The following is a 14,744-nucleotide window of genomic DNA, read 5'->3' on the forward strand; positions in this document are numbered from 1 at the left end:
CTTATTGCTTTCTCCACACAGCAGAGAAATCAAGTGCATAATAATACATGCTGTGCTTTATTTTTATTATTTTTTTTTACATAAAATCTCTAGTTCTTGACTGGATGTATTAAAATACTTATGTTATTTTAAGTCACTGTAATAGAAAATGAAAGCAAACCATTTTATGCAGCACTAGTTATCTGGGTATTGACAAAATAATTTACATCCCATTAATACATTCATTTTGGTTTGGAATCAAACCCACATTACAATGTTGGCATGTTAATAGCCAATTTAAAAATTGTCCCTAACATAGCTTCATTCATACCCAGAGTGATCATTCTCCCAGAAACTGATAGTGAAAAGGAGAGATCTTACACGGAATCAGCTAAAAGTAAATGTCCAAATACAGCTAAATAAGTTAAACTGAACTCTTACAACACTGAGTCTCTTGTATTGGCATGAATCAACTGTATCCAAGTGTGCACGCTTAAAATAGGTGGTTACCTGGGTGCATGACAAATTCACTGTTTGTGCAGATAGAGCTAGCACCATGTTTAAGCCATAAAAATGGGTGCCTCAGGGCTCACAGGCAGCGCTGAAACGTTTATTAATCCCAGCACTGATAAGATAATTGCTTTTGCCAGTGCTATGCTAGACGTCACAATTTAGCAAGTCTGTACAAAGAAAGTGAACTAAGGAAGTGACAACTAGGCCTGTCAAATTGAACATTCTTCCTGGGCAATCTTTTGGCTAAAAAACCCTCTCCCCTTCAAGAGCACACTCTGCCCTGGAAATGTATCTGAGTTCTGAAGTTGAATGCAGAATTTTGCCTGTCCCCCATACCATTTCTATACCTGTGCAATGTTATTTCTTTTAGCAGAACACACACACATATATATATTTATTTATTATTTTTTCAATGTCAGGCACTTATGAAACTTAAACTCTTTTTCTAGCCTGAGTAGACCTGGTAGATGCAATCCCTCACTCTCTGCCAAGCAAGGATGCATAGCTGGAGAATTATTAGTTCTAATGTCTACATATTCCTAAGTATTTCACAGGAAACCTCTACGTGCCAATATGGTCACACTGTTATGAAAGCCATTGCTGGTCCCTCAAGGTGCCTCCAGCAAGACAAACTGGGAAGAAGAAGGTGCCCATGACCTCTCCAGTACCCCAGTGAGGAAGATAACTGTGCCATTCCTCGGTGGACTTGCCGGCACCTCTCAGGCCCTTTGGGTGAAGGCGGCTACCCGGGCAGCCTGAGCGGGAAGGACACACCAAGTCCCAGAGGCCCATGCGTGGGTGTGTGTGTGTGGGCACGTGGGTTGAGCACATATGCGTGTGCTGAGGGAGAGGAGGGAGCTGGACTGGGAGGAGAGAGGGGCGGACTTAAAATGCTCCAACTTCAGTCCCCCAGGGTCGGTACGATTTTGTGCTGCCTCCACTGCCGGCCTGCTGGGGGCTGGCAGTGGCCGATACGGCCAGCGGAGGGGTGATGGCTGTTGCCGCAGCTACGGCAGCGGCAGCCGCGCTGGGGGGAAGCATGGGGAAGGTGCCAGTGAAGGAGAGGGGGAAGCTCTGGGCAGCAGCTGTAGCTGCTGCTGCTGCAGCATGAACAGTAGCTGAGAGGGACAAGAGGGAGGTAGAGAGAGGAGGGACACAGGGAGCGATGCTGCCAGCGGAGGGAACTCTGAGGGCAGCATCGGTGTGGGCGAAGGTGGCCGTGAGCAGGGTGGAGCCATGGGGGGGGCACATCTGAGGAGAGTCTGCATGGGGCGGCATCGGAGGCGTGTAGTCCATTTGGCTGCAGCAAAGCAGCCGGGAGGTGGTGAAAGGCAGCTGCCCAGTGGTGAGGATGCAAGGGGTGGTGGTGGTGGGCCATGGAGGAGGTCATGGCAGCAGCTTCCCTCTGAGATGCACAGGTGCTCAGGTGAGACACGAGTCTAACACGCAGGGGGTCAGATGTGTCGAGACCTTCCACTGAAGTCAAGTACCTTGCGACTTCTGTCAAGCACTCTCGGAAGCCAATGCTCATGAAATCCATGGCCAGGGAATGAGCATCAAAATAACCTGCAAGGGGAGGGCAAAAGATGTGTTGAGTGTGGAGCTGGCTTCCCAGCCAACATTAGATGAAACAGCCCAGCCAGTCCTGGCTCAGCTGCCCCATCACCCATTTGCCATTTATGGGTTAAGATGTGGAATATGAGAAGTTGGTTCTCTGATCTGTAAAGGATCTCTGTGACCATACCTGTAATGCAATAGGCTGCAGTTGTTTATGCAGACAATATACACATGAAAAGAACTAAGTCCATAAGACGCTTTAAAAGATTCATGACGCCTTTCCTGAAATTCCTCGGCAAGCTGCTGCAGTGCAGTGTTGATCCTATATGTGTGAATGAGATGCTTATCCACACAAAGAAACAGGCTGGAGATCAGAGAGCTTGCATGTACTACCCTGCCTTTTCTTCCCTACACTGGCATTCACCCGAATGCTTCAAACTATTTCTTGACATTGTGAGATAGTTGTTGTAACTGCCGGGGTCCCATCTACTTCAGAGAGTCATTAAGACAATATGACATACGGTGTTACTTAACTACAAACTAAAAACATCTTGTGATGACTCTGCACACACACAATAAAAAGCTTTACTGAGAAAACGTTTTATGTAATGCCATTGCTAATTTGGAGATGGAAGACTGACAGTCATATGGCCCATGAGGTATTTCAACAAACAGCAACTGGAGCCTCACAGGCCCAGGACAAAAAAGCATTTGTAAAAAACAAGTGTCTTATTAAATGCACATGAAATGATACGCTCTTTCTAAAAGGGTATAGCATAAAATCTTGTGTTTAAGTTGCAGCTCTTCAATCAAAAAAACCTATTCCAGTTTTTGCAATTTTCCTATTTTAGTTTAAATGTAGCCTCCTTGGGGGAATAATATCCTATTCACTCCCAAGTTGGCATGGTGTTTTTCCACTTGCATTCAATGAAAATTTTTAGGTATGCATGACAATGATGTGTGTCCATATATAAAGATCAAGGGCCCTTATTATGGAGGAATGTGGCAGCAATACCTTGTACTCTGTCATGAAATAATCTCTGCCTTTCTGAAAAGTGCTAGCACCTTAGATGGCTTTTTTCACTTCTATAAATTTGCAAGCTAGAAAGGAGTGTTTCCAACACTGCGTGCCCAACTATACACCCCTTCTTGCCAAATCACAATGGCACTTTTGCTGTAGGCCATCTCACTCATCTGAACCCGAGAGAAACTCTGGCTCGGCCAGCAGATCAGCAAGCATGAGGGGCCAACAACTCCTGTCAGCAAGCACTAATTTCTCAAAGCTTTTCTCCTGCTAGGTCCACTGCAACCAAATGATCTGTGGAAATGCCTCAGTTTGAGTGAAATCCTGAGAAACAAAGACCAGGCATGCCAGCAGTAGGGAGATAGGAGGGTACCTTCTTGGGTGCCAGTCAGCCAGGCTGGAGGCTCCAGGACCTCCAGCGGCTTCAGAGGGGCTGACGCAGAGCCAAAACCGCTTCCCAACTCTGGCCACAAGTCAGCCAGCCTGGGAGTCCTGAGAGCACTCGGCTCAAGCCAGGGCTTCCCAGCCTCCCTCTGTCCCTCCTTCTGGACCGGAGGAGATGTGGGGGATGTGATTGTCACCAGCTTCCTCTGAGTCTGCGCTGCTGGCTCTGTGACGAGCCATCCCAAAGCCCTGGTGATCCTGGCTCCCTTTCAGTCTCCTATGGTGGCCGAGACACAAAAACAGAGGGTAGATGAGAGCTGGGACTCCCAGGCTCCATTATATTTTGATGGTTATCTTTCCCAGGTTTCCCCTTCTCTGGCTTCCCCCCTCTGAGAGGGACTTAAAAATGTTATTTCTCGTTTCGTTCCAAAACCCAAGAACATCCTCCACCACCACCTACACATGTACATGCCAGTGTTTTGTAGCAAATGGGAAGTCTTGGTTTTACTTCAGCTGTCCTAATAACCCACCCACGCTGCACACAGGGCACAGGTCATTTGAGCTACACAAACCCATGCTACTGACTCAGGTATCAGTCACTCAAGCTAAATTTGCAGTGAATCTGCAATAAAACCACACTGAGGTCTCAGCAAGCAACTCGCTGTTGACAAATCACTCCTCCCCGTGCATGCTTGCACTGTCAGCAAACAGCCCTGGCCCCAGGCCAAAATAATAACTCAACGTGAACAAGAGACCACTGCCCGCACCCGCATCAGGGTGGCGGAAACGCGCAGTCTGCACAGGTCCTCAGAGACATCTGCCTGCCCACCCTGGCAGCTCAGAAAAGTAGAGAAGGGTCAGAAGCCACATTGGTTTTCCTTCCACTATGCCCACCTCAAGCTCAGTATGCTGAGAGTGGCGGACACCATCCTGACTTGCCGAGCCCAATGCATTCCCCATCCTGGGTATCCTCCTTTCTGCATGAGGAGGAGGATGAGAAATTCTCCCCAGCCCTTAATGCAGGGGAGAATAAGGGTATCAGGACCCATTTCTCCTTCCTGCAATAATGGCTTTTGTCCATGGGAAAAATTATGAAACTGACTTTCTTGCTGATACAAAAAACTTCTGTTCACAAGATGAATTATTAAGCAAGAATAACTACACTTGCAAATAAAACACACATCTACTTTAAAAACATCCTAAGAAGTTACATTTAAAACTGTTACTTAAGCTGCAAAATAAAATATTAAGCAGGAAAGCAGGCTTAAACTTTGCCCAGTACTAATTCTCAAACCTCTTTTTCTTACAGTTTCTTAATTCATGCAGTGAGATTACTCTTATCTGTGGGACAGAAGGAGAAGATAAAGTTGTAGTATTTGTGAAGCAATCAGGTATTACATTGATGGGCCACCCACTATGGACCATAGTGTGAGAGGCAGCTGCAGAAATCAGCCTGCATCACTTCTCCCCACACCCCAACGCTTCATCCTTCCCTGCACTGCTACAGGTGTGCCAGAGTTAGCCTGGGCAGCAGACGCATAGCATTAGTGGCTGACCAAGGAAGAGACCAGACCACGGAACCTGGGACTGCTAACAGCATCCAGCTTGGCTAGTATCAGCCAGAGGCTGGGCCTCTGCCAACACCTCTCTCTGTCCCACGGCTCACACCCTTGCTAGCTGAGCCAACTGACCCAGTTATAAAAAAATCCCCCATATACTTTTTTTTGGGTGGAGAAGCAAGGAAAGGAAGCTTCCTGTTAAATTAGGCCTCTGACTGGGTTCACCTCCTGGCCCTCTTGCTGTTGCTGCCGACATTGGAGGGGCGGGAGCTGCTGCAGCTCCTCAGAGGAAAAATGTGTCATGTGAAGTGGGGGTCAGGCTGGGATAGCTGAACCACACGTCGCATAGGGAGGATGAAGTGAAACAGCCACCACTTCCCTCAGCAGACGAGTGCTGTTTGCTCTGTGCACTGAGTGAGACAGAGCTTGTGGAACGCTACCACACAATTAGAGATGGCACCTTCATGCACACACACAGAGTATCCAAATCCAGATTGCACAAGCGTGATCAATTCTGGTGTTTTGTAACTTTCAAGTGTGTAGCTTTACCAACTAAATAGTGCTTTCTTCAAGGACTTCCTATACATATACATTAATTTCTTTTTTAAATTTTGCACATTTTCCAAGGAATCCAGAGGCATGTCTGTTACCTGGTGGGTAATAATATTCCTTTCATCTCTCACTGAACCAGTCACCCATAAAGTTTAAGCTTAAATGGACTCCTAGAAGAAACTCCTTAACATGTAGAAAAAACGTATATCAGCTTGGTGTTAATTTTCACAATTAACAGACCACCAGCCTTCAACATGCTCTCCTATAGCCATCTGTTGTTAGGCATGCACTGGTTCTAAGCTGAGTTTTGTAATTGCTGCAAGGTACGGAAAGAAGCAATAATTCAATCGTGCGCTAAAAACTTTAATCAAAAAAAGGAAGAAAGAAGCAGCAGCTTCTTTTCTAGCCTTTACCTATATAGCATAGTGGGTGAATGAAGAATCAGCTGGTTTTCATTACCACAATTTGAACAATGATCAAAGTTGATGGCATGGGACGTGGAACCGTGCTTACAGGATGCCAGCAAGTTTTTCGCTCCAAATAAGTTCCAAAATCATGACTACACAGAACACCTCGTGGGTGGCTGAAATCATTTGGCCTTCAGCTTCAGGACTGTCAGCTTGCACAAGCGAGGTACGCTCGACTCCTGGCAGTTGGCTGATCTAGCGGGTCAGCCGGTGCAGCCACTGTGTCACACCAGCACCCATTAACAGGGAGCTACCCAGGACTCTGACACACAGACGTGGCACAGAAATATGAGTGCAGAGAGCACTGCTAGCCTCCTGTCTGTCTGCTTTATCAGATACCTGGAGCTGTATAGAGCAAGACTGGGTTTTGTTCTGGTGAATGAGACGGTCTAACCTGGCACTGAAAAGTCTTTCCAGAACAAAGAAAATATTTAAAAATAAAGTTCCTCTCCATCCACTTCCTTCGGTATAGCTGCTGGATAATGAGGTTTAGCATCGGTTTTGTGCTATACAATTGTTGCCACAGACCTTCTGTTTATGTTTGGTGTTTGTGTATTTGTTTTGTCTCCCTGTGCAGATTTCAGTGCTCTTTGGAAACCCCAAACAAATCTCTGACTGGGCTGCCTGTGAATGAAGCCTTTACTCCCACAGTGTTATGAAAGCAAACACAAGCCCAGGGTCAAGTGCTTCTTTTGTCCCGGTAGTTCTTTCCCACGAGTTCAATCCTGCCATTAGCATTGATTTCCACTCCTTTAATCTGGAAACGCCTATCACAGTTCCTCAAAGCACTTTTTTTTTTGCTGAGATTTCCCCAAATATTAAAAAAGAAATCACTGGCTCCTTACCTTTACCTCCTGTCGCCTGCAGCATCTTCAGATGATCCACTGTCATTTGCAGTATTTCCGCTTTTTCTAATTTGGCAGATCCCTTTGAGATAAGAGAAACATATAAATAAAGGCTTACGGGTACTAGAAACTTTAATTTGATATACTTTCCACTGAGCTCAGCCTTATGGTTTCAATTTCCCCTATCATTAGGACATTTTCAGCTTAATTCTTTCGTGAGCATCTGCTTTCCAGACTTTGTCTAAGAACTAATGCCATCTCCTATCTAGTGACATAAGCAGCAGCAGAATTTTGCTTTATTAGGGCTATGGCTCAGTGTAGCTCTGGCCTTGAAGGTATTGTAGGATGACATCTTTATGAAATGAGAGAAATATGTAACTTCCTGGACTTCTTTTTAATGACAAACACAAATGGAGAGCTGACAGGACGGGTCTGTATGGTCATCAATGAAGATCCTGCTGCAACGTTACTTTCTGTGCTATTACCAGTAGATGTCCCTGCGGACACATACGCAGCACTACCCCTCTCTTAATCGCCTGTTCCTTTTCAGCACGTTATTTTGCTGCTGAATATTTAATTCTCATTCTCAACTGAAAAAACAGCTACACAGTCCACAGTATTTTAAGTTAGTGAGAGGCCTAGTTTTAAGGACTAAGTACTGTGAAAAAGCAAGGGTGTAGCTCCTCTGTCAATAAAAATCTTTTCTGATACTAGGGGTGGCTCACAGAGCTCAACAGGTACTGAAAAAGTACAAAATACAATTCAAAAGGTAGTGTTAATATATAAATAAAACTATTTTGCCTGGTAGCATTCCCTTCAATATCTGGAGCACTCCCAGACAACACAAATGTTATTTCCCAGGAAGAGATCATCCCTTGGCATCAGCTAAAACAAGCTGCAGATATCGGTGGATCACATCCTGCAAGCAAATTTCCTTCTCTTAGTTATCATCTGGGCCACCTCACTGTCTCAGCCGGCTTCACCCAGCTGGCACGTGTGCGAATTAGGCAAGGCTTACACCCTCCTCCACAGCGCCCATCTCTGCTATGGTCTCGAGAGCGGTGCTGCGATTTGGGAAGGGAAGGAGGCGGAAGCGAAACTAAACCTCCAGCTTGGAAACTCCAGTGAGCTGAATGTCAAGGAGCTGGAAAAGGACTGATGACTTTGTCCTTGGCATATTGCAGAAAAATGGTGGGATTTTCTGATCCAAATACAGTGCGTGCTCATTTTTACGCCAATGCATTTTTTTCAATCTGCTTATTGCTTTCAATGCTTTGCTCATACAAAGGTTGGTGTGCCTGTTAATTTTTGGTAAGAATTCCCCATTTTACATGTAACTACATCCTGTAGTTTTCTCAGACTTCATCTTTTCCATAGACACAGTACAAGCTGTCTCAGCAAGAGTGACTAATAGCTAAAAACTGCATGGTGCTGGGTAATTTCCAAAGCCTCTTGTAGGACTTGTTTTATAATGTTTGTGGTTTTCAAGAAATAAACAATAAAATGGGACAAACAACTGTTGTCTCTTGCCTCTGTTTATCTAGCTGAAAATATCTCTGTCGCTGTTTTGCCAGTACCAATGCAAGGGCACAGTGACAACTACCAGTTACTAAAATCATATTGCAGGTGACACAAGTGATGCTCTCACCAATACTTAAGTTCAGTTTTAGCCAGCTTTTGTTCAGGCCAGGGATGGAACAGGCCTAATACGGTGCAGTGTTTGCCACGTAGTTACCACTGGCATCAGCACTTCCCAGTCCTGCTCTCAGATTTTTATTTTCTGGGTTTTTTTATTTTACAAGAAAGTCAGGTTATTTATTTTCAGATGTTTCCTTTTTATTGAAACACAGTGTCAATTGCACACACCCATAGATCTTCAGACACATACAGAAAAACAGGAACAAGACTAAATATTGAATCAAAGCCCAAAAAATAAAAATCAAGATATTGAAAAAAATTAATTTGACTGGCAAAAACAAAAAGCCTTTTTTTAAAAGAACAGATTGTATTCTATGATTTTGGTCTAAAATTTCATGACCACGGAGCTGAGCCAAAGTTAGCTGGATCCTTCCAGTTTTCCTGCTCAATACTTTCTCACTGAAAGTCTGAATATATCACTGACTTCACTAGCCCACAAAACATGGGCCTATTCCTCCTCCTCGTGCACTGGTTCTACAGAGTTATTTTAAAACGTGAATAATCCAGACTGTCTGTTCCTTTCTAAGGAAACTGGACTGATTAGTTTGCAATAACAAGATTTAAAAATAAAGGTTTCTTAAAGTAGGGGGAAAAGGAGATTATATTTAAAGATTTAGACAGAAGGATAATTTACATACAGGTTTGGGAGAGTTATGTCGCGTTTGTGTAGGTTATTTTTAAAAATATGGAGTAAAGCACATTTTCAACAAAGCCACTACTGGAATTCATTGAAAGAACAGAGGCAACATGAACAGTTACCCTTAAGGGAAAAACAAGCCAAAGAATGGAAATGTTTTTCAGCCTTATAATGAATTATGTTCCTAATAGTTTTGCCACAACAAAGCATTTTATTGAAATGCCTGCTTTGTGCCAGATCAGGACACATACAGTATTATTTTAATGAGATTTACAAGAGAACTAGCATTGCCAGATGAGATACAGAATTTAAAAAAAAAAAAAGGGCTTACTTGTTTTTCAAAAGCAGTTGGCACAAGCCGCCTCAGCTCTGATAAACTGTTATTTATACGATCACGGCGCCTTTTCTCTATAATCTATTCCCAAAAAAACAAAACACATTAAGTTTATAAAAAATGTTGGAGGTCAAAAGCACAGCACACATGCAAATTGTCAGATACGAAAACAATTAAATGCAACATACCCCTCTTCTTTTCTTTCTGGCCATGATCTGAGATGTCGTTGTTGGTGAATTTGATCGAATGATAGAACTATTACTTTGCCTGTGGAACAATAAAAGTATGTCAGGTTTTGCACAACTTGACAAAACTCTTTGAAGACACCTAAGGTCACCATATTACGTGTGCAGTCCCCCTCATGCCATTTTCAATGCCTAGAAAACACTCCTTGCATTGCATAGTATTTTTAAAGAGAGAGAGATTTCAGTTTTGACTGTCCCAGCATATATTTTGAATTGACAGAACATTCTATTGGAAATAAAGTCCTTTCTTGGAGACAATTCACTGTCCAGCACAGTGGCTTTAATTTTCTTTGCATATAAATCCCTTTGCCTATAAAGCCTGTACAGGCTGAAGAACCGAGCCCTAACCCACGTGAACCATCTCTAAATGCCAACAGAAGTGGTAAGTGGATGTACACTATGACACAACCTCTGCCAGGCCTGCTGGGTTTTGACGTTCCAGCCCATTGCTATGCAAGTCAATAGATGCTCAATTACGATGCCAGTTGCCCAGCCCGGTTCTGTTGCATCGTTCGGCATCGGGAGCAGAATTCAAAATCCACTTTTAAACCTATATTACCCATGAGTACGAAAAGGCTTTTATTTTATCATAAGCGAGTGAAAAAAATCCACTAGCCTTTAACACTCATTTGGCCACTGATGCGGACGAGACGGAGGTCCGGTACGTGAGCCTCTAAATCGGCAGGACCAGCCTTAAAGCCCCTCACCGTGCGCACTGCAAGCCCAGCCCGGCCCTGCCTAGGCAAACACCACTGCTCGCCCTCGGCTTGCACGGCGGGTTTGCTGAAGTTCAACTGCTGTGGATCCCTGCTTACTTTCCACGGATCGTTTTCCACTGGCGCTGATTCCCCTAGGTTGTTCGGCCTGCTCAGGATCGATATTGGAACAGATCTGATTGAAAATGGCAAATTAAGCGGCTCACAAGCTGCTTGAGTGCTTCACGTAATTTCGAGGCTCAGGCAGTCAGACTGCGGGGCTAATTTTCGGTGGGCTAAGAATGGGCTGCCAGCTAACCGGTGGGGACACAACAACATCCCGCTCTCCCCTCAGGGGGCCACCCCCTCCCCCGACGGGGTGGCCGGGATTCCCGGCCGCCTTGCCCCATCCCGGGGCGCATCCTGGCCCGTGCCACCGGCGGAGGCGGCGGCCCTAGGGGTGCCCCACTTACCCCGAGTAGTTGTTTTCACTCCCCACGTCTATAGTCTCGTCCATGTCGCTGTCTGAGGTAGTTTCCTCGCAAGGTCGCTTCATCGTGAGCACAGGGCGCGGCGCAGCTTCTAGCCGGGGCGGGGGCAGAGATAAATAAATCCGGGGGGGGGGGGGGCCCCCCCAGCCCCCCCCCCCCCGCAGGGGAAAACCCCCCTGAGGCGCTTTCCCACGCCGCGGCACAGCCTCAAGCCCGACGGCCCGCCCCCGGCAAGGCCCGCCCTGCCGAGGGTGACGGGAGGGGGGCCGCCCACCGCCGGGGCGCGGAGCCGTGCCGAGGAGCGAGCGGTCGCCCAGCGGGGGCCTGACCGCCCTCGGATCACAGCAGGCGGAGAGCGGAGCCGCGGAGATGCCACCGGCACAGGGCCGGGAAGGGGCGGCGCGAGGCCCTGGGTATCCTCAGAGCTCTCCCTCCGGGGGAAAGAAGCGCTATCAGGCTCCCAGCCCTCCCATGCCGTCGGAGGAGGAGGCGAGGCAGGAGGCGGCCCCGCTGTCCGTGTCTCAGCAGGCATTTGGGAAGACCTTGTTCCCCCTGGCCCCTAAGATAGGAGCCGGATCAGCCCCCCGCCCCGTACTCGAGAGCCCCAGGCGGTGGCGAGCAGCTCTGACCGCTCTCTTGGGGTGCTGTGGGTTGTCTTAGCGGGCACACGACCTCGGGTTGGAGAGTTTTCCAATCCCGGCAAAGGTATAAATCTCGCCCGTTCGGGCGAGCGGCCCTGGCCGCCCCGTCCCTCTGGGCTCCACGGGTGCGCCGAGGGGTAGCGGGCGCTGGCAGGGCCGGGAGCCAAGCACGGCGATAATCCCTTCTGGGAACAACTTGGAGGAAGTTTAGCGTCTCGCTTACCGGAGGATCTGTAGCAAGAGGGTTTTATTTTGCTTTTGTTTGGGATTTCCCCACACCGTTTGTGTTTTCAAATTCCGGGTTCCTGACAAAACACATTCGGAGTGTTATGTTCTCCGCAGAATGTAATCTTCCCTCTGCCTGTTCCCCCCTCCGTCCCCTTTGCCACCTTCCTGGGAACATTTTTCTCTCACCCCTGCTGCCGGGACGCTGGCCGAGAGAGACCGGGGCGGGGCGAGGAGGGTTCGGCACCAGCTCGGACACCGCCGCTCTCAGGGCACACGGATCCGCGGCCGCTCAGCAGCCCCGAGAACTTGCCGGCTAGCGGCCAGGAGGGGCGGCGAGGGGGTTGCCCCTGCCCCTACCCCACCTGGCTGCCCAAGGCTGCGGCTGCCCGTCCCGGACTCCGGGGAGCGCTGCGGCAGCACCTGCCGGAGAGAGACGCGGGAAGCAATTAGCGGCATCGCCGCAAAATGATAAAGTGGTGAGGGGTCGCCTCCCCTTCACGCCGGCGTAGAGCCGCGACCCTCACTGTGGCGCCGGGTTTTCAGGCGGCGACAGCACGATGTTGCTATGTCCCGAGGGAGAGAGGATCGTCGAGTCGAGTAGGGAGGAAAGAAGGGTTTGAGGGCGCCAATGGCTTCGGCTTTCCTTTCGGGACAGACTGCGAGCTAGGCGGGCCTGAAGGAGCGAATACGTTCCCGGCGCCGGGCCGAGGCCGCTTCTGCTCGCGGGTGGAGTTTGTCCCAGCTGCCTTATATTTAGCAGCAAACAGTGCCAATGACTCAGTTTTCCACTCAGTTAAATCCCACGGAAGGTGCAGGTGGTTTGGTTCGTTCGCGGGTGTGCATGTGGGAAAGGGCCGTGGCGAAAGAGAAACCGGCGCCAGCTCTTTTTTACGCCAACATCCGCTACCTCTGTAATTATATTTGGTGGCACGTCGGGTGTTTGCCCTTTCATGTGGATGTTGCTACTATGTAAAGGAACAGCGGGATTTCATGCCTCATTGCCCTACCGGGACATCCTTTTCATGCCCGCGTTTGCAGAGTTACTAAAAGCTCCGCGGCTGCTCAGACACAACAGAAGCGAGCGTCCGCGGGAATGGCGAAGACAGCTCTCGGGAACTTGGGACGCACTCCCCACAATGGCCCCTTTGATGGGGTCTGAACTAAAAAAAAACCAAAACCAAACAAAAAAAAAAACCAAAGAAACAAACAAAAACCCCCCAACCAACAAACCCCACGAACAAACAACCCCAAAAAGTACCGGGACCTTTCGGGAAAGTGGACTATAGGAGCAGCCTGCAGAGCAGGACTGCAATCTGAAGCACAAACACTTTAGAAATCTGGGATTAGGCTCAACAGTTTTACTGTTCGAAAAGGGGGTTTCTAGAATATTTGTTAAAAAATCCAAATAAACCAAAAAACACCAAAAAGTTCCATTCGTTGTCTGTGCTGCGACGACACGGGAGACCTGCGAGAGCCGGGCCCGCTCCTGCCGCCGGCCGGGACCCTTGTGCTGGGCGCCTCGGGAGTGGCCGTGAGACGCTGCCCGGCCGCAGACATCGCCTTTCAGAGGGCGGCGAGGATTGGTAGGTCTGAGTTAAAGTCCATGTTACCCCGCCTGGGCTGCAGCTGCTCGAGAGGCGCCTACAAACACGGGGTCCCAGGCTCGAGGGTGGGTGTCTGAATCCCCTCTAAAGCACGCCAATCACCCGAGGATGTTGGTGCATTTCTGAGCTGTCTCGGGGTTTTGCACAGAAATCTTTAATGTCACGCGTCGGTGCCGCTGGATTTGTAATTTCTGCTCACTCTGGAAATAGCTCCTACTGCTTAATGGTATAATTTTTTCCCCGGGGCACAAGTCCCGCGTGCTGTTCTCCTACAGAAACCTGAGCTATCTTATGGTTACCTCCCCGAGTAGAGTTTATGTCAGCGTCGTTTGTCGTGGATCTGGCTGCTAAATCCTCCTGGCAACCCCGCTGAAGTCCCTCCTCCGGCAAGCTCCTGTTTTCATTTTGCCCACATTAATTTTTATTTTTTTAAAGAGGTCTGCCTGCTCCCTGGAGGAGGAATTACGGGCTTTCCCAGGACGCAGCGAGGAAGGCAGGCCTTTGCATCCCCTCCAGGTTTCTGGCTTGCCCCCCGCGGCAGGTGCTCTGCGGCAGGCAAGGGCTCCGTGGGGACCCCATAGCCCCCCGGGACAGCACCAGCACCACCATCCACGGGTGGGGCTGGGGCTGCGGCGGGCTCTCCGCGCTCGGGGAGCCGCCGTCGCGGGGCGAAGCCTCTTGTTTTGCTTTGCCCCCGGGTGTATGGCTCGCGTGTCCCTTTTTCCAGTGGACCTGCAGAGCATTTGCTGCGGCGGGATTGCCCGCTCTGCTAGCAGCACTCAGCGGTGGCAGCCACGCATTTGAAGCTCTGAGAAATGCATCTTCCTCCATTTCACGGTGCTTTTTCCTCCAAAGGGAAAAAGCCGGGCAGATTCGCCGCCTCCCTCTGGCCTGGAGGCCCCGGGACAGCCCCCGCTCTCACGCACCGCAGGCAGGGAGAGCCGGGTGGCGACCCTCGCTCCCCGAGCAGCCTTACCACGGGAGAGGCAGCCCCAGCCAGCGGGCGGGCAGCGGCTCCGCAGAGGCTACCTGGCCCGCAGGGCTCCTGTCCCGGCCGGGCGGCGGCGGGAGGAGGTCAGGCAGCTCCCCCTCCCTCCCTCCCTCGGGTTTGGTTTCTTGTGGTTTTGTTGTTTGGTTGGTTTGGTTTTTGTGTTGGTTTTTTTTTTTTTGCTTGTTTTTTCCTCTTGGAAAACTTGGTTTTCGATGTGGCTGCGGGGCCTGGAGGCGGCGGTGGAATGCGCCCCCGTGGGCGCTCCGGGGCGCGGTGGGGCCGGTGCCCCCCGCCAGGGAC

General features: G+C 49.0%; 1 protein-coding gene across 1 annotated transcript; it reads right to left on the reverse strand.

Annotated features, from left to right (window-relative positions):
* Positions 1 to 1,151: 1,151 nt before the first annotated feature.
* On the reverse strand, positions 1,152 to 11,186 carry HEY2 (hes related family bHLH transcription factor with YRPW motif 2). The gene is given in 6 exon segments (XM_027691930.1): positions 1,152 to 1,732; positions 1,734 to 2,058; positions 6,881 to 6,962; positions 9,547 to 9,630; positions 9,738 to 9,816; positions 10,963 to 11,186. Coding segments are annotated over 6 exon segments (1,008 nt in total). The 5' UTR covers positions 11,046 to 11,186; the 3' UTR covers positions 1,152 to 1,377.
* Positions 11,187 to 14,744: the final 3,558 nt, after the last annotated feature.

This window comes from Neopelma chrysocephalum, unplaced genomic scaffold (genome assembly GCF_003984885.1).
Source record: "Neopelma chrysocephalum unplaced genomic scaffold, ASM398488v2 Primary Assembly neopelma1_23, whole genome shotgun sequence".
NCBI classification, from domain to species: Eukaryota; Metazoa; Chordata; class Aves; order Passeriformes; family Pipridae; genus Neopelma; species Neopelma chrysocephalum.